At 53.3% G+C, this 23366-nt stretch overlaps 3 protein-coding genes and 1 pseudogene across 3 annotated transcripts; 3 read left to right on the forward strand and 1 right to left on the reverse strand.

Moving 5' to 3' along the window:
- LOC102169702 (arachidonate 15-lipoxygenase B) lies at nucleotides 54-9964 on the forward strand. Its single transcript, XM_018064607.1, has 14 exons — nucleotides 54-308; nucleotides 394-616; nucleotides 905-986; nucleotides 3579-3701; nucleotides 3974-4077; nucleotides 5321-5493; nucleotides 5724-5870; nucleotides 5970-6173; nucleotides 7215-7301; nucleotides 7453-7622; nucleotides 7801-7922; nucleotides 8020-8120; nucleotides 8200-8370; nucleotides 8757-9964. The coding sequence occupies exons 1-14, from the start codon at nucleotides 162-164 to the stop codon at nucleotides 8934-8936; spliced, it is 2034 nt and encodes a 677-aa protein (XP_017920096.1). The 5' UTR covers nucleotides 54-161; the 3' UTR covers nucleotides 8937-9964.
- On the reverse strand, nucleotides 11931-12252 carry LOC102172658 (40S ribosomal protein S27-like). The gene has a single exon (XM_005693542.3). The coding sequence runs from the start codon at nucleotides 12235-12237 to the stop codon at nucleotides 11986-11988; it is 252 nt and encodes an 83-aa protein (XP_005693599.1). The 5' UTR covers nucleotides 12238-12252; the 3' UTR covers nucleotides 11931-11985.
- On the forward strand, nucleotides 13755-19591 carry LOC102169994 (annotated as a pseudogene).
- Nucleotides 20838-23350, forward strand: LOC102172190 (hydroperoxide isomerase ALOXE3-like). Its single transcript, XM_005693541.2, has 4 exons — nucleotides 20838-20939; nucleotides 22275-22375; nucleotides 22473-22640; nucleotides 23131-23350. The coding sequence occupies exons 2-4, from the start codon at nucleotides 22325-22327 to the stop codon at nucleotides 23239-23241; spliced, it is 330 nt and encodes a 109-aa protein (XP_005693598.1). The 5' UTR covers nucleotides 20838-20939; nucleotides 22275-22324; the 3' UTR covers nucleotides 23242-23350.

Consider the following 23366-nt stretch of genomic DNA (forward strand, 5'->3'; position numbering starts at 1 on the left):
GCCCTCTCTGCCCTGAGCCGAGGGTTGCTTTTTGAGGCGGTGATAGGTCCCACGGGAACTCAGAGTTGCCTGGCCAGGGTGCGGAGGTGCATGTCCCTAGGGGTGAGCAACTAGGCTCTGCAGTCCGGCCAGCAGGAGAGAGCCAGACTCCGGCTGTCACCATGGCCAAGTTCAGGGTGAGGGTATCCACCGGAGAGGGCTTCGGGGCCGGTACGTGGGACAAAATGTCTGTCAGCATCGTGGGGACCCGAGGAGAGACCCCCCCACTGCCCCTGGACCATCTCGGCAAAGAGTTCAACGCGGGCGCAGTGAGTGCTTGGGCGGTAGGGGTGGGGGCGGAGGAGGGAGCAGGAGGGACGACCCTCTAGGATACTAAACGTCTCCTCCCCACAGGAGGAGGACTTCGAGGTGACGCCCCCCCAGGACGTGGGTCAGGTGCTGCTGGTGCGCGTCCACAAGGCGCCGCCAGCGCTATCCCGGGCCCTCGCGCCCTTGGCCGGGGACGCCTGGTTCTGCCGCTGGCTCCAGCTCACGCCGCACGGGGCCGCGCCGCTCTGCTTCCCCTGCTACCAGTGGCTGGAGGGCGAGGGGAGCCTGGTGCTGCGGGAGGGGACAGGTGACGGGCACACAGGAAAGGGGAGGGCGGGTGTGTTGGGGAAAAGGGCAAGGGAGGATCGGAAAGATGAACCGGTGTCGCCAAGGCGGAAGGACAGGGGCACAGGGTTGGGGGGGGGAGCGGAAGGGGAGGTTGGGGGGAGGGGGAGGTGGCAGTCTAGAGTGGGAGAAGCCATCCTTCTGCGGGCAAGGGACCTGGTAAGGGGTGAATCAAGTGGAGGGGGGAGTGGCTGAGGCCAAGGGTCAGGGGGCTTTCTCTGCCCTCCTCACCTGCTCCCTCCTCCCACAGCGAAGTTCTCCTGGGAAGATCACCACCCCACGCTCCAGCAACACCGCAGGGAGGAACTGCAGGCCAGGCGGGAGACCTACCGGTGAGGAGGGGGCTTCTGTATGGAGAGGGGGTGGAGATAGGCTGCCTGCGCGGACTAGGGTCAGCCCTTTCCCGCCGATGATGGTGTGGTAGGAAGTCTCCATTTGGTCCTCTGTCCTTTCCAATCACAGCATCACCAGGAACTCCTTAGAAATGCAAATACTCAAAACCTCCTCAGACCACCCGGTTCAGATTTGGACAGGGAGGGCGGCAATACTGGTGTTTTTTAATGAAACTATGGTTGATGTACAATATTGTATTAGTTTTGGGTATACAGCATAGTGATTCAGGTTGTTTCTAGATTATATTCCATTATAGTAGTTATTACAGGACTTCCCAGATGGCTCAGATGGTAAAGAATCTGCCCGCAGTGTGGGAAACCCGGTCCGATCCTGGGTTGGGAAGATCCCCTGAAGAAGGGAAAGGTAACACTCTCTAGTGTTCTTGCCTGGAGAATCCCATGGACAGAGGAGCCTGGTGGGCTACAGTCCACAGAGTCGCAGAGTCGGACAAGACAGAATGACTAAGCACACACACACAGGCACACAGGTTCCAGGCATAATTTTTTATGTGATACAGTAAGTCTTTGTTGCCAACAATATTATATTAAGGAGACTTTCAGGTGACTCATGCCCACTAAACCTTGAAACCTACTGCTCTCAATGCCTTAATCTTGCTGACATCTTTCTTCTCCTGGGGCTTTTTCAAACATCAACATGTTGTGTTCTCCTGGAAGTAGGGGCAGAACCAGAAATATGTCACCCCAACCCCCACGAAACTCATCCTCCAGGGTGGGCAAGGGGTGGGAGGGGGCTCTTTCCCTGTTCTGGTCTCAACATTGTTGGAGGTCAGCTGGGATAGCTGAGTCCTAAAGGGCCCCCTGGCAGAAGGTGGAGGGCTGCAGAAGGGACTGGAGCCTCTGGGTTCTCCTGAGGCAGAAAGCCAGAGACCCCACTCAGGAGCAGGTTTTCAAAAGGTCACGATCTGGCCAACTGGGCTGTGTCTGAAGCCCAGGCTACAGGTTTTTGCTTCAGGTCTCTGGGGGCACAGCAGCTGCAGGCTCATTTGGCTGCTGGTGCTTCCACATGTGTTGTGAATTATATCTCTGAGAAAACCATGAGGCCCAATCTGCCAGCAACAGCCCCAGGTGAGGGAACAGATGGAGAGGGCTGTGTCCATGGAGTGAAGGAGCGCTTTCTTCCTTTCTTGGCAAAACAAAGACACAGGAGTCAGGAGATGCAGGGGAGGGGATGTGAAAGTTTAGGCAAATTCTTTAATCTTTTTAATCCTTATTTTCTCCTGTAAGAAGCTAAAAATACCAGTCTGATCTGTGTTTTTAGGAAGAACAAATGAGAAAATGGTTATGAATGCAGCTCGTCAGCTGCTAAGCTCTGCACAAATGTATAGACTGTTGTTCATAATATCCCTCAGTTACCTCTGCTCCCGGTGGCTACACCTTCAATACTCAGAGCAAGGTCTCAGATCCACAGAGTCAGCATCACCTGGGAACTTGTTAGAAATGCAGGGTCTTGGGCCCACCCATCCCAGACCTACTAAATGAGAATCTGCATTTTACCAAGATCCCTGGGCGAATTAAATTTTTGTGCATTGAAGTTTGAGAAGCAGGGTTTGGCCACCACTTGGTGGGAGTGTACTTTAATTACAAGTTGTTCTTTGAAGGTACCTGTTTGAACCCAAGGCAATGATTGAATGAACTAAAGAATGAACAGGGAAGGAATGAAAGGACAACTGGCTGGGGTCGACTCAGCTTTGCAGGGACATGATTTTACCATTTCACCCAAAAATCTTAGGCTGTGTTGCTGCTGGACAAAGGGATTTAGAGATGCTTTAGGCCAGACCAGAGGAAATTTCTAGGCTCCCTCAAGCTACAGAGGCTGAAGCGTCTCTCCATGGGATGCCTGCCAAACACAATTGATGCCTTCACACACTCCCACCTTCAGGACAGTGTCCCCTCTGCAATGCATCTCTGTTGGTCGGGAGTTTTGCAAAAACAAAAACAGACTCCAACTAGCAGATAGAAAAAAAAAGGGAATGTGTCAATAGGTCACAGAGATATTCACAGAAGTGAGGGCTGGAAGTGTAGCCAAATCTCAGGGGCCAGAAACAAGGTGAGTCTCTTCCCTGTCTCTGGAGCCCCCAAACGCTTCTCTCTCCTGCTTCACTTTTCTCTCTGCAGAACAGCTTTCTTTGCTCCCAGGCCACATAATGGGAAATAGCTGTAACTAGCAGTCCTGATATTTACATGTTATAACCCAGATACCCAGAGAGAGAGAGAGATGTCCCCAGGTTCGGCCCCAATCTCCAGCTTCCCAGGAAGGATTCTGATTGGCCCCTCTCTGGCCAGGTGCCCAACCCTGGACCAATCAGTGGACCAGGGGAGGAGTCTCCCAGGGAACATGGCAGCTCCCCCTGCAGCCTTGAGGGTGGAGGGGAAAGGCAGAGCCCAGAAAGACTCCTGCTTGTGGAAATGCGCTGGCCCTGATCAGGGCCTTGAAGAGTCTGCCACCCCCTATCCCTTGTCAGTGGGTTCCCTGAGGCTTCTTGCTGACTGCCTTCTGGCTCTTCCCTCCAGCTGGAAGACTTACCTCCCAGGCTGGCCTCGGTGCCTCGACGAGGAGACTGTAAAAAACCTGAACCTCAACATCAAATACTCTGTGGCCAAGAACACCACCTTCTACCTGCGAGGCGGCTCTGCGTGAGGACAAACCCCCTCTCCTGTCCATGGATCTCAGATGCCCTAGGACCCCTGCCTTCTGCCCTTCCCACCATCAGGAATATGGGTCACACGACCTCACCCAGGGCAAGGCCTCTACTCACCACCTATTCCCACAGGGTGATGGCAGCCTTGGGGCAGTGACTACCTTGGGCCCCAGAAGCTGGTTTGGAATCCTAGGAAGGATAAGCCTAGCTGACAAGGGAGCGTTTCCCAGGGCCTCTGCCTCCCCCACCACTCACATCTTCTGGCAGGTTGGCTGAGCTGAAACTCAAAGGGCTGCTTGACCGCAAGGGGCTCTGGAAGAGTCTGGAGGAAATGAGACGGGTGTTCAACTTTCGGAAGACTCCAGCTGTAGGTGAGGGCTACAGACCTCTTCCCTGGGACATCAGCTCTCGCTAACAGGAATCTCAGAAAACCAAGCCCCAGTCCACTGTGTGATCCTCACTGAGCCTTACTTTCTCCCCAGACACAAAAGAGGATGTGTACTGGGGGCATCTCTGATCTTCTAATGCCTTTTAATCCATCAGACACTTTTTGGCTACTACATACCAGACAGTGTCTTAGGGGCTGTGGACACAGTCCTTGTCCCCCCAGAGCTTCCAGTTGAGCAAGCAAAAAGCAAAGTAGGCTCAAAAGTAAATCAAGAGGTTCACTTGTGAAGCCTGCACATTGCAGCTCGTAAGAGTGTGTAAGGGGCAGCTGGCTTGGTCCAGCTAGGGAGTGACCCACAGAGGTGACTTTAGGCTGAGTCAAAACTTGAGACCTCAGAGTTGGATAGGTGTCAACAGTTCTGGGCGTAGTGTAGGGGAACAGAGGGTCCTTCAGGTTTGGGGGATGGTGCAGGTGAAGGCCGTGAAGATGGAAGGAGCAGAGACCTCCTAGGGGCAGAAGATGATGCTGTGGCGAAAGAATATTGATCCAGGGCAAGAAGATAGGAGGCGAAGCAGGGGAGGTGTCAGAGCCCCCAACTGTGCAGAACTGTGGAGGCCATGGTTGGAGCTCGGGCCTTTCCTATATGCAGTGGGAAGTTTCAACCAGCTGCCTGTTGGGGAATGCTGTGGCCAGTTGTGCCACAGGGGATGGGCTATCTGGACAGAAGTGGAAGCAGGACAGGACATGAGGCTCTGGTCGTGGTCAGCAGAGGATGGAAACCTCAGCAAGGCAGTGATGACACGGAGTGGATGGGTGGACCAGGAGCTACTGAGGATGGAGAATGAACAGGACTTGATGGGAGGAGGATGTGGGGAGCTGCTCTGCTCCAGGTAATCTGGTGCATGGAGGTGCCATTCTTAGGAAGCCAGGTAATGGGGTGGGGCCTGGGCTGGAGCCGGAGCCCATGTTCAGCTTCAGATGTGCTGTGTTTGAGTCACAGAGATGGGGATGGCAGGGAGATGGTAGGCCAGGCGGTCTGGGGACTAAGATATGCTGCTTGGGTGAACTGAAGCCAAGGGGTCAGAGGAGGTCACCCTGAGAAAGGTACAGAGCGAGAAGAGAGGGGCACACAGGACGGACCCAAGAGAAGCTCAACCATGGTGCCCAGGGGGCAGTCCCCCAGGGGCTGGGGTGACCAGTCCCATCTCCCCTGCCCCTCCCCACAGAATATGTGTTTGAGCACTGGCAGGAGGACGCCTTCTTCGCCTACCAGTTCCTGAATGGCCTCAACCCCGTCCTGATCCGACGCTGTCACCACCTCCCCAAGAACTTCCCTGTCACCGATGCCATGGTGGCCCCGGTGTTGGGCCCTGGAACGAGCCTGCAGGCCGAGCTCGAGGTGAAGGGCAGGGGGTCCCGGCCCTGCACACCCCCATCTCAGTCCTTCAGGCCCATCCCTACCAAAAAGGAACCGTACACACATTGGTTAAGTACCTATGGTACATGGTGTGCCAAGAACACCCTCTCCTGTACACTCTACTCCTCGCCCCACATCCTCTCCTGCATTCCCATACTCCCCACCTGCAGAAAGCCAGATGGCAGCCCAGGCTCCCCTGCTCTCTCCCACAGAAGGGGTCTCTGTTCCTGGTGGATCACAGCCTCCTTGCTGGGGTCCACACCAATGTCATCAATGGGAGGCCTCAGTTCTCCACGGCCCCAATGACCCTGCTATACCAGCGCCCCGGCTGTGGGCCCCTGCTGCCACTCGCCATCCAGGTCAGCAGCTGGCAGGTGGCAGGGCAGGAGTGGGGAGTGGTCTGACTGAGAAGAGGGCAGACACTCAAGGCTGCCTCTCCCCACCAACCCCTCCTACAGCTCAGCCAGACTCCCGGGGCCAACAGCCCCATCTTTCTGCCCAGTGATGACAAGTGGGACTGGCTGCTGGCCAAGACGTGGGTGCGCAATGCCGAGTTCTCCATCCATGAGGCCCTCACACACCTGTTACAGGCACACCTGGTGCCCGAGGTCTTCGCCCTGGCTACGCTGCGCCAGCTGCCCCACTGCCACCCCCTCTTCAAGGTCAGTGGCTCAGCAAGATGGCCCAGATTGTGCCCCAAGCCTGCAGGTCCCTGCACCTGGGCCTGGCGCTCGGGGTGCCTCATCCATGAAGCCTGTCCCCACATGGCCCTGTCCTTCCAGGCCAGGATGCTAAGCCCCCATCCTGCTTCAGTAGCAACTCCCTGCACAACTGCCCCAAGGAGCTGGTTTCCGACAAGCCCTAAGCTGGGGTGAGGTGATGGGGACTGGGGAAAGAGGAAGGACCACATATGACAGCAGGTTATGCCCCAGAGAGATTCCCTTCTAGGGGAGCTCAGTCCAAGAGCTGTCACAGGAGCCCAGCTCCTAGGAAAGGAGAGACCTGGGGCAGACAGATGCCAAAGTGAGAACATGGCCAGCAGGTTTTCTGCAGATCGATGCAGAGATGGGAAGCCATGAGAGAGAGACCTGTGTCTCTAAGGTAGGCTTTGCTAAGCCATCAGATGGCCCATATTCATCCCCTCCAGGGGCCTGGAGCATCTCCTCTGTCAGCGTGATGGGTCCACAGCTGCTGAGACTTTCTGATTCTTCCTTAGACAGTCTCTTAGATCCTGGATGCAGGCCCTACCCTGTCCTCTTCAATCCAGGCTGATTCGTTCTGACAATCAACAGCTCCCAGAGCCTGGCACTCAGTGGTGGGCTCTAGGGGATGGTTCCACATTGCCAGGCCCACAGGCCCTGGTTTTCACGGTGCTTTGCCTACCCAGGGGTCAGAAAATCACAGGATGCTGGAGCCAGAGGAATTCACTGAGCTCATCCAGATGAGCCCTCTCATTTGCCCGGTGATCTGATACACCCAAAGAGAGGAACACTCATGGTCAGGGTCACAGAAAAGGATGCTGGTGGATCTCAGCCCCCATCACTGGGCCTGAAGCCCTGATCTCTGTACCAGGCAGCCTCTCCCTCTCCTGTCGCTGTCATCTCTTTCCATGACTGATTTACAGGACTGGGTGCCTCTGTGAAGCAAGGCGTGGGACCAGAGATACTCAGGCTTTACCCAGCTCTCTTCTCTGGCCCTTACAGCTGCTGATCCCTCACACTCGGTACACCTTGCATATCAACACGCTGGCCCGAGAACGGCTCATCGCCCCTGGGGAGGTGGTGGACAGGGTAAGGACTGCTTCAGGGAGGACAGGGGTGGGCTAGTTCTCCAGTGTGAAGACTCTGAGATCCTGGGGTGGGAGTGGCCCTGTCTCCCCAAACAGTATTACCTCCTGCTTCTGGGGCAAGTGCTGTGGTAACCAGGAGTCCAATCTCCCAGTCCACAGGCCTTGGCATTGGAGGCTTCTCTGAGCTGATACAGAAGAACATGGAACAGCTGAACTATTCTGCCCTGTGTCTGCCTGATGATATCCGGGCCCGAGGAGTTGGAGACATCCCGGACTACTACTACCGGGATGATGGGATGCAGATCTGGGGTGCAGTGGAGTGGTGAGGGATTCAGCCCCAGAGAGCGTCAGCCTTGGGGGCAGGGAGGAAGGAGAAGGAAGGCCCACAGAGGCACCCACCAGGAGGAGGGATGGACATTAATAGCACCAGACTGGGCAGGGGTGCTTCTCAGGGAGGGTTGGGGTTGACAGCTGGGACAGCAACCCCATGCACCTTGCAGCTTTGTCTCCGAAATGATCAGCATCTACTACCCGAGTGATGAGTCTGTCCGTGATGACAGTGAACTCCAGGCCTGGGTGTGGGAGATCTTCTCTGAGGGCTTCCTAGGCCGGGAGAGCTCAGGTAGGGGGACCTCGGTTCTTAGATCCTACCCTCAGACCTCTGCAGCATTGTCCTCAGGACCCTTACAGCCCCATTCCCAGCCCAGCTCTCCCTGCAGGTCTACCCTCCACCCTGGGGACGCGGGAAGCCCTGATACAGTACGTCACCATGGTGATATTCAACTGTTCGGCCAAGCATTCGGCTGTCAGTGCGGGGCAGGTGAGAAGAGTCAATGTCGGGGGGCAGGACTGGGGAGGAGGATGGGCTCCTAACCTCACTCTGCCCTCTTGGCTGTCAGTTTGACTTTAGTGCCTGGATGCCCAACCTGCCACCCAGCATGCAGCTGCCACCACCCACCTCCAAAGGCCAGGCCAGTCTGGAGGGGTTCTTAGCCACCCTCCCACCAGTCAATGCCACGTGTGATGTGGTCATTGCCCTCTGGCTGCTGAGCAAGGAGCCTGGAGACCGAGTGAGTGTGGGGCTGGGAACCCGGCTGGGCCAGCCCTGGGTAAGGGAGGCGATGCTGTTTACCCTTCCTGACCCAGATCCCACTTTACCGTCACACACCCCACGGAGCCTTCCCAGGGAGACACATGGGCACTGGACATCTCACAAGGAGGGCCAAATGAGATGATGCAGAGTCACCCTTTGCTGCAAGGGAAATGTGTGATAAGTTCCAGGGTGGCTGGGCCCTTTGACTTGAGCCTTCATCCTCAGAGCTGCCCACAGTAATCGTCACTGTTCAGGGGAAGGTGGGTCAATCAGAGGCTGCTTCAGGTCCCCCGGGGGTGGATGGCTAAGGCGGGTCGCAGCTGCATAGCAGCCCCTTCACCCATCCTTGTGTTTGGTTCCCAGAGGCCCCTGGGCACCTACCCAGATGAGCACTTTACTGAGGAGGCCCCGCGCCGGAGCATCGCTGCCTTCCAGAGCCGCCTGGCTGAGATCTCGCGAGACATCCAAGAGCGAAACCGCAGCCTGGCGCTACCCTACCCCTATCTGGACCCTCCCCTCATTGAGAATAGCGTCTCCATCTAACTGCCCTGGGGAACAGGGCCCCATGGGGGCATCGCTCTAGGCTACCTGCCACCCAGAGAAAAGGACTCCCCAGAAAATCAGGCCCCCCTATGCCTCTCCTAGGACAACAGCCTGGTATAACTAACCTCCCAAAACACACATGGTGAAACAGAAACAAAGCAAAAACATAAAACCCCAGAGAACAGAACCTCATTGGAGGACACCACTATGCCTTTTGAGGATTCTAAGCCTCAAAGTGCCTGCACACCTGCAGCCCCCTGGAAGGGTTCCATGGGGGGAACACAGTCCTGCCCCTGGTCCCACTGACCACAGCTGACCTGACCAATGGTCACCTGACTCAAGGGCAGCCCTCCTGTAGACTGTCTGCCTGAAAACTGCCAGAGAAGTTGATAGTGACCTGTGGTCACAGCTTTGAAATGAACAACCCACTGAGAAAGGGCCACAGGAAGCATGGCAGGAGGACATACTGCCCAGGACAAGCAGACAGTGCCTACATCCGCTTTCTAAAAAAACATGCCCCAAAGTTGGACAAAAGCCTTGCATATTATAAAACAGTTTCCATTTCTGGAGACTTAGGCAGTATTATATCATTCATCATACACTGCCTTCTAGAGTCAATCTACAATGACAGAATTCCAACATTGCTTATACATTCTTCTGTTTTTCTTTTTTCTTGTTCTGACTCACTGAACATCCATTAATGCCAAAAATGTGTCCCCTTGAATTCACCTGATGGTTTCCATCTCTGTCTCATAGTGTAGGCAATAGAGCTCTGGTTTTTTAGTTTCCCTAATTTTTATAAAACACAGTAGACAGATACAATATATATTTGAATAATTACATAAACATGGCCACCAAAATAAATAGAACAATGCTTCAGAAAGGGGAATGCTGCCCAGCTCACAGCACTGGAACTGTCCATTCTTTATTGAGATTCAGTGCAGCCCCAAATGATTCAGAGATACAGCTGTCAAGCTTCTTTTGTTTAAAACAATGCCTGCAAACTCAAGCAATAAAGAAATTTGTGAAAAAGAAACCGAGTGTCTTGAGGGACTGGAGAACATGTTAAACACAGTAGGAGTTAAACTCAGTCAGGAAGGACCGGAAACTGGAAACTCTGGGCACAAGAACCAGTGGACACTGTCCTCGGGCACTGCCGTCAGGATGATGAAGCTCCTCCTACTTTTTGTCCTTGGCTCAATGTTCAAATTCCAAGAGGGAGAATCTATGCTCGACAAATATCTCAGCTACTTCCCAGCATTTCCCAGCCTACCCTTCAGTTAGGTTGCAGTCACATGGCCAATTCTGGCCAATGGACTGTGAGAGGAGTGTTGTAGGCGGGACATCCAGGATGAAGCTGGCACGCCGCCTCCATCGTTCACTTGCCCTTGAGGCTACTGTGGAGGCATGTTTCAGAACTCCTGAGCCCCGTCCTTCCCTCTGTCACTAGACTGTAAGCTCTCAAGGACAGGGTTTGTAACTGCTCCCCACACTGTAGGTGCTCAGGAGGTGTTGAATGGAGGAATTAATACATACATGATTCCTAATGTCCTTTTCATTTACCTGTGTGTCTTCTCAACCAGACCATGAATTTCTGGAAGGTGGGAGTCATGGAAAGGGAAAAGAGGAAGGGTTGTAGGGTGGAAGGTCCCAAAAGCTGGGGGAGAGTCCAGCTTACCTCCTGCCACTCCTTGTCCAGCGTTCCAAAATAGGGTAGAGTGAGTCACCAGAGATTGTGTTTGTTCAGTCACTCACTCTTTGTGACCCCACGGACTGCAGCACACCAGGATTCCCTGTCCTTCACTATCTCCTGGAGTTTGCTGAAACTCAAGTCCATTGAGTCAGTGATGCCATCCAACCATCTCATCCTCTGTCTCCCTCTTCTCCTCCTGCCCTCAATCTTTCCCAGCATCAGGGTTTTTTCCAGTGAGTCAGTTCTTCTTATCAGGTGTCCAAAGTACTGGAGTATCAGCTTCAGCATCAGTCCCTCCAACGAATATTCAGGGTTGATTTCCTTTAAGATTGACTGGTTTGATCTCCTTGCTGTTCTAGGGACTCTCAAGAGTCTTTTTCAGCATAACAACTCAAAAGCATCAATTCTTTGGCACTCAGCCTTCTTTATAGTCCAGCTCTCACATCCGTACATGACTACTACTAGAAAAACCATAGCTTTGACTATATGGACCTTTGAATACACTGTCTAGATTTGTCCTAGCTTTTCTTCCAAGGAGCAAGCATCTTTTAATTTCATGGCTGCAATCACTGTCTACCGTGATTTTGGAGCCCAAGAAAATAAAATCTGTCACTGTTTCCACTTTCCCCCCATCTATTTGTCATGAAGTGATGGGACCATGATAATAATTTTTTGAACGTTGAGTTTTAAGGACAGAGAAGGATAAAGCCCTGGGTAGGTAGAGGTAGAAACAGATGAAACACTATAAGGCATTAGCGCAGAAGGAGGATAATGAGACAGTGCAGACACAAGGGTTGTGGGACATAAAAAGTAAAGGCAAGGAACCAAAGGTGTGGGTGGACGTGAGAGGTCAAGGATCACAGGTGTGAAGCCACAGGGCCCTGGTGAAACAGTTGACAATGTAGCTTTGGAGGAGAACTCTTGGAAGTCTCAAACTTTGAAATCTAATGTTTATAAGATGTTCTATGTAGTATTACTTATAATAGGAAAAATCTTTTGGAAATTTAGGAAACAATCCAACTAAGAAAAATGATGTAGCTGGTAACAAATTCAATCCTCAAATGCTGACACAGAAAAAACATCCATGATATATTGCTGCGTAGGTGGGAAGTTACTTGCACAATGATTATCATGGTATGATCTCTCTGATGGTTAAAAAAAAAAAACAAACAACCTAAGGTAGAGGGATTGTACAACAGGGCCATGATGAGGCATAAGGGAATGGGGACTTTACATTGAGAGTGGAGATGGGGGATGGGGTGGAGGGAAATCCCAGAAAAAGAGAGCTATTTTTTTTTTTTAATCCAAAACGTGTTTATTGGGCTGGTTTCCCGTTCATCTTGATACAGGGTACTTTTAGTGCTGCTTCCGTCTGAAAGAGCATCCTTCTGTAAGCCTTGCTTTTCCTCCTGTAGGCTGGCGGAGGACAGTAGAGCAGCCAACACACGAAACTACTGTTGATGCATGGCTAAAGACGGTGGTGACTTTATAGCATCCTGGGCATTTTACATCCATGAAATAGGAATTGGGGCTCTGCACCAGGTGTTTCTTCTTGTGTTTCCTCTTCTCTTCTGGAGAGGGATGAAGAAGATCCTTTGCGAGAGGCATATTCTTGTGAGGAGGTTGTCACCACCGGAAAGGGGAAAAAGAGAGCTATTTGATTGCCTGATAATACCCACAGGGACAGCCTTATTAGAAAAAAAAAAAAAAATATATATATATATATATATATATATATATATCCATGGGACTTCCCTGGTGGCACAGTGGATAAGAATCCATCTGTCAGTGCAGGAGACACAGGTTCGCTGCCTGGTCCAGGAAGATCCCACATGCTGCAGAGCAACTAAGCGCATGCACCACAACTACTGAGCCTGCGCTCTAGAGCCCACAAGCCGCAACTACTGAAGCCCGAGCTCCCAGAGCCTGTGCTCTGCAACAGGAGAAGCCACCACAATGAGAAGCCCAAGCACAGCAGCGAAGAGTAGGCCCCGCTCTCGGCAACTAGAGAAAGCTTGCGCGCAGCCAAAAATAAATAAATCTCAAAAAAGAAAAAAATATCCAAAACTGATCAACAGAACAACTGCCTATCCTTTCAAGGACAGTTTTCTAGAAGAATGTATCACTGCTTGATTTTCCTAGTCCATGTAAAGTTCACATAACTTGTGTCTGGTAGAGAGGCAAATGATTTCTGTTCAGTAAAATAAGATAACCCTAAAGGAGGTAGTTTATCACCGTGGAGGACAGTAGCTAGTATGGTATCTCACTCAGCAATTTTATACTTAACATCCTTTATAAAATTGCCTACAAATAGCAGCTCCTCAACTGTTCATGGAACCAGCATTACCACTTTGACTTTGTGCCATTCAGCTTTGATTTATGTTCACTCTAATTTGTATGAATCATGGTTTTAATTTTTTTGAAAACTTATACTTCGACAGGCTGGAGGGAGGGGCTGGACATCCCACCCTTGCAGTGCCTAGAGCCTGCGACCTTTCTTTCAGTGCTGGGTCCTCTTCCAGCCTCTGCCCCACCTTTGTGCGCCCCTGCTCTCTCCCCTATCCATACTAGACTTCTTGGAGGCCTGGGATCACTACCCAGCGAGGATGCAACAGATCACGCCCCTACCGAGAAAGCTCTGAGGATAGGCACCAGACCACAGGCTCAGAAATGAAGAGAGGGCCTGGCTGGCAGCTGGAGGACACGGGGTGATTGTGTGCAATAAGAAGAGTGGTTATGTCCCTTCTCCCCAAGGGCTAGGCATTCTGGTTTAACAAATTAGCCAGACTGTCCAGTGGCAAAGGTGCGGACATGGAGGAGGCGGAGTTACCTGGAGTAGCCTTAAGCAGATCCCCTTTCAGGGAGGCAGAGCCCCTTAGACAGCAAGAGGAGCTAAGGTTAGATGGCTGGCTGCGGGAGTGCCCTGGGCGGCGGGGAGGTGCTAGGCGGGCTTTGGAGTTGCAGCTCCAGGGGAGACCACTGTCAGGGCACAGGCCACGGGGCCCCAGCCTGGCACATGGGGCCTCGCGGAACCCCCTGCCCCACCTCCCGGACGACTCTCCCTCTTGCAGCCAGCCAACCCTGCCTCGTTCCCTGCGGCACTTCTGACCCCTAGATGGCAACTCATGAGCAAGTACACTGTGCGTGTGGCCACCAGCTCCCTCCTGGGCTCAGGGACCTGGGACAGAGTGTCAGTCAGCCTGGTTGGGACCCCAGGTGAGAGCTCCCGCCTGAGGCTGGACGGCTTTGGGAAGGAATTCCGGCAAGACGTAATGAATACGGTGCTGGCCGAGACCTCCTTGCACTCAAACCCCCAAGGACTTTGAGGTGACGCCCCCCCAGGACGTGGGCCCGGGGCTGCTGGTGCACGTGCACAAGGTGCCCCCAGCACTGCCCGGGCCCCTCGCGCCTGCAGCCCAGGACTCCTGGTTCTGCCGCTGGCTCCAGCTCACGCCGCTGCCCGGGGGCGCGCCCCTCCGCTTCCACTGCTACTAGTGGCTGGAGGGCAAGGGAAGCCAGGTGCTGTGGGAGGGACAGGTGAGTGGGGGGCGGGCTGGGGCCCTCCCACTGAGGGAGGCTAGTGCGGGTGGAGGGCCAGGGAGGGCCCCTGTGGGCTGGTGTGGCCACTGGTGGGAGGAGGGGCAGGTGGAGGAGGGGAGATCACCTGGGGTGAGAGCAAGGGCCGCTGGGAAGGAGGGGTAGTGGTTGTGAGAAATGATACTGATTCGGGGAGAGAGCTGGTGGAGGGACCAGTGGTGGGGAGGAACCAGTGGTTCAGATAGTGGCAGTGGGTGTAGTGAGTGGAGGAGGGTGGGCCTGGTGGGAAGAGACCAGGGCTGTGAAACAGAGGGAAAGGGTGGAAAGAAAGTGAAAGTGAAAGCCACCCAGTTGTGTCCAATTCTTTGAGACCCCAGGCCAGAATACTGGAGTGGGTAGCTGTTCCCTTCTCCAGGGGATCTTCCCAACACAAGGACTGAACCCAGGTCTCCTGCATTGCCAGTGGATTCTTAACCAGCTGAGCCACAAGGGAAGCAAGGGAAAGATTGGGGAGGCAGGCAACTGGGGCCCCACAGAGGAAGGGCATGAAAACGGTCAGCACGCCCTTCTCTCCAGCTCTGCTCTTTGCCCCCTCCCCATTGGCCTCAACTGTTGAGCTGGGGTCAGTGACTGGGAGGGAGCAGGCTGCAGTTTGCGGAGGTGGGGTCTGCCTGGAATGGAGGGGCTTCTCCACCCCCCAGGAAGAAGTCAAAGAGACAGGGAGGCCAGTGGCTGACATGCTCCAGACCAGAGTTGCCTCACCCCAGGTCTGAGGAGAGGAAGGGGAGAGGCTGGGGTTCTGAGGATTAGGGCCAGGTTCCCCTCTTACATTTTCCCTCTCCCAAGCATAGTTGTCTGGCAGGACAGCCACCCTCTGCTCTATGCCCAGACCCAGGCAGAGACTGTGGCGAGGCAGCAGAAATACTGATGAGCAGTTCAAGGAGACTTCAGGCTGGCCGTCCCTAGGATCCCCACTTCTTAGTTTTTGGCTAGTAGGGGGACCACTTGCTCCTGTTTGCTGAGGTCAGCTGAGCCTCAGATCTGACTCCCTCCCCCGCCATGACAGCACACACATGAGGAATTCCAAGTCTTGGGGCAGTCCTCTACCCACCTTGCCATGCCTGAACTTCTCGTCCCAAAGCCCTCCCTTGTACAACCAGGCCCAGCAGCCACCAGCACCTCACTCCCATCTCCACCTCTGCCTGTTACAGGTAGACTGAGTTTTTCCCAGAGATACCCCACTGCTTGGATGCTGAAAACCTCAAGGAGCTTGATCTCAGCCTGCGCTACTCAGTTGCCAAAGAAATGGATCAGAAGGGCTGCATCCTCTCCCTGTGAGCCTGCTGCCCCACCCAACACCTTCCCCGCTGCAGCCCCTCCCTCAGGGTGGACTAAGGCCCACTGTTCTTGGAGCCATTCTCACCCATCAGGGCTTCAGCAAGAATGACTAGGAAGTAAGTTCTAAGAACGCTCCTTCTTTGTTAACACAAGTACAAACACTTTCCTGCTATCTGCTCTATCTTCGCCATTTCTGAAAGCCTGCAGCCTCTGCCCTGTGGGTCTGTTTGCTGGTCATCCCCCTCCTCTGACTTTGTAACTACATCTTCAAACTGTCCCCAACAGTCAGTTGTTCTGAACACCTGGAAACAGGCATCTCATGAATATCCTCAGCCATCAGGAAAAATCACCTGAAGCAGAAAGACTTTTTCCTTGCAAATTGCCATCTACCTTTTGGGGGCCTTGTGCCTTGCATGCAGGCTTGAAAACCAGGCTAAGTCAAAGGATTTAGGAGTTTCCACTCTCCAATATCCATGTCTCTTCCTGAGTGCACTATGGGTCCAAACTATACATGTGGAAACTCAGTTCAAAAACCTCTGGACACACACACACAAAAAGCCATGGGTGATCATTGGAGGTCCAGTGGCTAAGACTTCACTTTCCCAATGCAGGTGGCCCAGGTTTCATCCTTGGTCAGGGAACTAGATCTCCTATGATCAACTAAGAGTTTGCATGCTGAAATGAAGCTTGAAGATCCTGCGTGCCACAACTAAGATCCAATGCAGCCCAATAAATAAATAACCATTAATAAAATAGCACTGTTGCCACAGCCCAAGATGATGTTCTGGTTTAACAAATTAGCCAGGCTGTCCCAGGGCAAAGGTGCAGGAGAATCAGTCATTGACCTGGTGAATTTTAATTTTAACAGGGAATTAGAACCCCTCATAGTTCAGAATCCAAAACAGAATGGGCTTGGACACTGCTGTTGTCCAGCATTCTTCACTCTTCTGACTTTCTCAGATTCTACTCAAATCCCAAATGCAGTCCGTGCATATCACAGAGTACCTGAGGTTCCACCAGAAATGGGTGGGGCTGAAAGAGTGGGTAACTCCTTTTGAATCTGACTAAATTCTGATCCCTTGTTTTCTGAGAAACCACTCGCTGGTGATGTCATCCCTCTAGCTGGGGCAGGAGAAGGGGAGCATCTTGAAATGATGGTGCTGGAAGCTGGAGATCTGGGTCCTGGGAGCGGTGGCAGTGCTGGAGGAAGGGGACTTGGGTCCCTGGTCTCCAGGGCCACCCTCTGCACACCCACCTCCTGCAGAGTATGTGTTTCCGCATACTCTGTTTAAGGAAGACACCTTCTTTGCCTACTAGTTCCCAAACGGCTTCAACCTGGTCCTGATCCGATACTGTCGTCACCTGTCCAAGAACTTCCCTGTCACTGATGCCATGGTGGCTCCTATGATGGGCCCCAGGACCAGTCTTCAGGCTGAGCTAGAGGTGAGGAGCGCAGGGGGTCCAAGCAACCTTCCCTCCCCTCCGAGTGTCTTCAGAAGCCCAGATGCCCTGGCTCCTAGTCCCCCAGATCCCTTCTCTTCCACCCAGCCCTGACCACCCTTCACCATTTCCCACTCCTTTCCCAGCTAGCTCAGCCACCCCTTTAAGTCAACAGCTCCTGCTCATCCCTGGAGGGAGGTGTGTTATTCTTTGAGGGCAAAGATGGAGCGGGCAGGGCTCAGTGTGGAATGCTCTCTCCTGGTGCTTTGCCAGCCTCCCTGCATTTGGTGGGACCTTACCATTCAGAAAATTGATTCTCATGGTTTCTGAGGATGCACTGAAGCTGGTGAACAATGTGCTCCTCAGAGTTGCTGTCTCCTCCAACTCTGGGCTACCAGGAGAGAGGAGCCCTCACCCCTGAGAGTGCCTCCTGCATCCCAAAGTGCCATTCCCCAGCCGGGCTCCCTCTCTCCCTGTCTGTCCTTGAAGTTTGGGGCTGGCCACAGCAGAAGCATCTCCAATACTCAGGCAGAGATCTCTCTCTTTTTTTGGCCCTGGGCTAGAATACCTCCTGGCTCCAGGGAATAGGATTAAAAAGTGATGGTGAAGTCACTCAGTCATGTCCAACTCTTTGCAATCCTATGGGCTGTAACCTGCCAGGCTCCTCCATCCATGGGATTTTCCAGGCAAGAACAGTGGAGTGGGTTGCCATTTCCTTGTCCAGGGGATCTTCCCGACCCAGGGATCCAACCCAAGTCTCCCACATTACAGGCAGACCCTTTACCATCTGAGCCACCACTTCCAGTTAAATTGGGGCTTCCCTGGTAGCTCAGCTGGTAAAGAATCTGCCTGCAATGCGGGAGACCCTGGTCGATTCTTGGGTCTGGAGAAGGGATAGACTACCCCACCAGTATTCTCGGGCTTCCCTGGTGCCTCAGATGGTAAGAATCTGCCTTCAATGGGAGAAGGGTTTGGGAGGGCCTGGGTTTGATCGCTGGATCAGGAAGATCCCTTGGAGGAGGGCATGGCAACCCACTCTATTATTCTTGCCTGGAGAATCCCCATAGACAGAGGAGCCTGGTGGGCTACAGTCCATGGGGTCACAGAAAGTTGGACACGACTGAGTGGGAGGCCTGGGTTTGATCGCTGGATCAGGAAGATCCCCTGGAGGAGGGCATGGCAACCCGCTCTATTATTCTTGCCTGGAGAATCCCCATAGACAGAGGAGCCTGGTGGGCTACAGTCCATGGAGCTCACAGAAAGTTGGACACGACTGAGTGGGAGGCCTGGGTTTGATCGCTGGATCAGGAAGATCCCTTGGAGGAGGGCATGGCAACCCACTCTATTATTCTTGCCTGGAGAATCCCCATGGACAGAGGAGCCTGGTGGGCTACAGTCCATGGGGTCACAGAGAGTTGGACACGACTGAGTGGCTAAGCACACACAGCACACCAGCTAAATGCTTGCAAGTGCCCCTGCCCCTCGCTGCCTCCCTCAGCCTCCCAGGACTGCCCCCTGTCTAGCCCTCTTCTCCATCCTCTCCTCCCATAGAAGGGCTCTCTGTACCTGGTGGACCACGCCATCCTCAAAGGCGTCCGCTCCAGCGTCATCAACGGACAACCCCAGTTTTTGGCTGCCCCCTGACCCTGCTGCGCCAGTGTCCTGGTGGACCCCTGCTGCCTCTTGCTATCCAGGTCAGCAAGGCAGAGCCCTGGGAGGGAAGGGGGTTGGCATGTCATCTGCTCAGGATGACTGAAAGCTTTTCCCCTTCCCAACGCTGCTGTTTCAAGTGCTGAATATGATGTACTGTCTCATCCTACCCAGCCCCTCCCAGCCCCTGCCCCACACAACCAGGAACCTGCATGACTCAGTGCTGGCCCCAGGAGCCCTCAACTGGGCTTTTCCACGTGTGCCAGCAAGGTGGCCTTTGATCATTTTACCTCTCAGCAGTGTTTCCTCTCTTGTAGTGGATGTCATCTCGTGTAGAAAACACTCCTCTGGAGTTCACTGCGTGCCCAGGACTGTCCTAAGTACTTCACCAGCATTAACTCATTAAATCCTCAGAGCAACCCAATGAAAAAGATTACGATCATCAACTTTATTTTACAGATAAGGAACCTGAGTCACAAGGAGGTTAATTAACTTTCCTGGGGACATGGGGCTAGTAAGGGAGCTGACCATGTGATCTCGTCCCATGGGCAGGATGACAGGTCACGCTTGCTGCACCTAGTTTCTGCCTGACACCCACCCACCTCCCTCATACACCCAATTCCAGCTCTCCCAGACATCTGGCCCAGACAGCCCCATCTAAGAGCCCAGCAACTCGCCTGAGGACTAACTCCTGGCCAAGACCTGAGTGCGACATGCAGAGTTCCTGGTGCACAAGATGAACACACATTTGCTTCGAACCCACCATCTGACTGAGGCCTTTGCTCTGGCCCACACTATGGCAGCCTCCCATGCGCCACCCCATCTTCAAGGTAAGGGATCCCACCTCTCAGTGTCCAGAGCTGCGGGGGCCCTGGGGCTGCCTCATCTAACCTCAGGCTCTAGTTCTCCCCAGCTGCTCATTCCTCATTTCCACTGCACCTCCCACATCAACCTTTATGGCTGCACTAGGCTTTTTGCACCAGGAAAGTTCAGCTGACCAGGTCAGGCCTGGGATCCTGGTGGTCAGCAGAGAGAGCCAAGAAGGAGCCAAGACTGGTCCTGAGCCCCTTGCTCCCAGAAGCTGTGGACTGTCTGCTCATTACAGATAATGTCAATGGGACGGCTGGGCAGCCTGGAACTGATGGCCAAAGAGCTGGAAACTCTCACCCACTGCTCCCTCTGTCTGCCCTACCAACTGCTAACCATGAGGTTCAGGACCTTGCCAACCACTACTACCGAGACAGCGCGCTCCGGATCTGGGCAGCCATAGAGGGGTGAAGCTCCCCGGAGCCTGAGGGCTCCACACCTCACCCTTGGCTCCATCTGTCATGTTTGTTCTTCGACTTCTTCTCATCTTCTCCCCAGACACACTGCTCTCTTGCAGTCCTTTCCTGCCTCCTCTTCCTTCCTAGCTGTGTGACCTTGGGCAAGTCAGTTAACCTGTTTGTGTCTGAGAAATGCTGGGCTGGATGAAGCACAGCTGGAATCAAGATTGCTGGGAGAAATATCAATAACCTCAGATATGCAGATGACACCACCCTTATGGCAGACAGTGAAGAAAAACTAAAGAGCCTCTTGATGAAAGTAAAAGAGGAGAGTGAAAAAAGTTGACTTAAAGCTCAACATTCAGAAAACTAAGATCATGGCATCTAGTCCCATCACTTCATGGCAAATAGATGGGGAAACAGTGATGGACTTTATTTTTTAGGGGCTCCAAAATCACTGCAGATGGTAACTGCAGCCATGAAATTAAAAGACGCTTGCTCCTTGGAAAAAAGCTATGACCAACCTAGACAGCATATTAAAAAGCAGAGACATTACTTTGCCAACAAACGTCCGTCTAGTCAAAGCTATGGTTTTTCCAGTAGTCATGTATGGATGTGAGAGTTGGACTATAAAGAAAGCTGAACACCGAAGAATTGATGCTTTTGAACTGTGGTGTTAGAGAAGACTCTTGAGAGTCCCTTGGATTGCAAGGAGATCCAACCAGTCCATCCTAAAGGAAATTAGTCCTGAATATTCATTGGAAGGACTGATGTTGAAGCTGGAACTCCAATACTTTGGCCACCTGATGGGAAGAACTGACTCATTTGAAAAGACTCTGATGCTGGGAAAGATTGAAGGCAGGAGCAGAAGGGGACGAAAGAGGATGAAATGGTTGGATGGTGTCATCAACTCAATGGACATGAGTTTGAGTAAACTCCATGAGTTGGTGATGGATAGGGAGGCCTGGCGTGCTGCAGTCCATGGGGTTGCAAAGAGTCGGACACGACTGAGCAACTGAACTGACTGAACTGTCTGTTTTCTCATCTGAAAATGGAGCTGATAGGAGACCTACCTCAAAGGTTATTATTAGAATTAAATGTAATGCCCTTAGCACAAATCTCAGGTGAATATGATATGCTCTTTGAGCATTAGCTATTATTATTATCATTCCCCTCAAAGACAGTTGCCTTGTCTCTAGACTTCCCTTTTAAGTCTCCTTCACTGGAGACGTCCTTGGGATGTACCTCTGGCCTCTACCCTGGAGGCCAGGTGTTTTTGATGTCTGGCTTTTTTGTGGGTCCCCATCCCAACAGTTCCTGAGCATAACCACCTCCCTTGGGCGCTGGGCTCTGTGATGGCTCTACTTCATGAGCCTCACGTGGCTTCATTTTTTGTCACGTGAAAGGAAAGTTTCACGCGGCATCTCTTCCCTCGAGTCTTACCCCCGCCTTCCACTTTTCCTGCTCAGCATACATGAGTCCTAGGGAGGCTAGGCACCCTGATTCTCACTCTCTCCCTATCCAAACACTGCCTCTTGCTCAAGCCCAGCTTATACCCACTTCCCCTTGAAGTCCTCAGGGACTCCTCACAAAGAATTTGCATAGCTGGAGGTGCCCGTGTCAGAACTCTTCTTAGCAATGGCTCGTGCGCTCTGCCATGGCTGAGGGTGGATGCTGTGGTGAGTGGGGCAGGCCCCGCTCTGCCCTTTGAGAACTAGTGGGGGACATGGACGCCAGCATTCCTGTCCCAACAGAGAGAGGCCTGGGATCCAATCCTTCTTTGTGGTTTGATGTGGCCTAGATGACTGGAATGCTGAAGCCTACAAGGCCCGTGAGCAGGAAAGAAGGTGGACAGAGACTGGCTAGCCGGCCACTCACATTTCTCAGATGAGGACAATGGTGACTCAGCTATGACTAAAACGAGAGCTTTAGATTTTTGGGGAGAGAAACCAGTCATTTTCTAATATTTAAATGTTGGCCACGGATTCAACTTGAAAAAGAAACCAAAAAGCTTGGTAGTCAGCCAGAGACCGAAGCCTCCAGGCTTGAAGCTTGGCTGGCACTTCCTAGAATGTGAAGTTGCCCGTTTTCCTTCTCGGGCCTCAGTTTCCTCCTGTTAGGGCAGCTGGTTTCAGTGGCCTCTTCCAACCCCCACCATGGGGCAGCACAGGCTCCCAACTGTGTCACCACGTACTTCTGCCCCCCTCCCATTGTTGGCTTCTACTACCCCAACAATCACGCTGTGAGCAAGGACTTGGAGCTGCAGGCCTGGGTCAGGGAGCTCTTCCAGAGGGGATCTCTTAGCCGTGTGAGCTCAGATGAGGTGTTCACCCCTGCCTGCCACCCTCAGGACCCCACTTTCCCAGGACAGCAGACCCCGCGTTTCATCTCTGCTGCCTCTGCGTCCCCATCCAGGGGTGCCTTCCAGCCTGGACAGCTGTGCTGACCTGACTGAGTTTCTCTCCATGACCATCTTCAGCTGCTCAGCCCAACACACTGCTGTCAATACTGGTCAGGTGAGGGGGGACTTTGCAGGGGACAAGCCAGGTCATGGGGGACGTGGGCCTAGCAGGAGTCCTGGCAGCCTTGTGCCTACTGAGTCTAGGGGGTCAGTTTGGTTTCAGTGGCTGGATGCCCAATTCTCCCAGTACCATCCGGCTCCCCCTGCCTACCTCCAAAGGCCAGAGCCTGACAAGCCTGATGGCTTCACTCCCTGAGGTCAACGTCACGTGCCACTCCCTTGAGCTCTTCTGGAGTGTCAGCGATGAAACCAAGGACACTGTAAGGTCCAGGGTGGGGTGGGGTGGGCTGGGGTCTCAGGTTCCGGGAGAGTGAGTGGGGTGAAGAAAGGCTGCTGGGGACACTGCATTACTTGGAGGATGCACCGAACAGATTGGGCTTCTGGGGGGCAGGGCCTGGAGTGATGTAGTTCTGGGGGGTGTGGTTTAGGGTGGCAGGGGTTCCTAGTAAGTGGAACTTAGAGTGGTCTGGGTTTCAAAGGGCTCATGGCTTGGGAGGTCTGGGTAGGCTGGATGGAGGGTGGGCTTTTGCCTAGACTGGATAGTGGGGTTGTTTCAAGTTGAATGGGTCTTGGGTGGTCTGGGTTCTTAGGTAGGTGAGTGGGACTTGGGTGGTGGTCTGTGTCCTTGGGTGAATTTTCTGGTGGCCTGGGTCCCAGGGGACTCCAAGTGGATCAGAATAGCTTTTGGTTGAAAAATGGGGCCAAGGTTTGCAGGTCAGGAGCTCCAGCCTTCTCTCCTGCCATTCCCAGCGGTACCTGGGCACCTACCCTGATGAGCACTTCACTGAGGAGGCCCCGAGGAAGAAGACTTCTGTCTTCCACAGCCACCTGGCCCAGATCTCATGGGACATCCAGGAGTAAAACCGGGGCCTGGCGCTGCCATTTGCGTGTACCTGGACCAGGCTTTGGTGGGAACAGCATTGCCTTGTGAGCACGGCACGCTCCAGCCCTGGCATGCACCCATAGTAAACACAGAGACAGCCCCC

Source organism: Capra hircus, chromosome 19, assembly GCF_001704415.2.
Source record: "Capra hircus breed San Clemente chromosome 19, ASM170441v1, whole genome shotgun sequence".
Lineage (NCBI taxonomy): Eukaryota > Metazoa > Chordata > Mammalia > Artiodactyla > Bovidae > Capra > Capra hircus.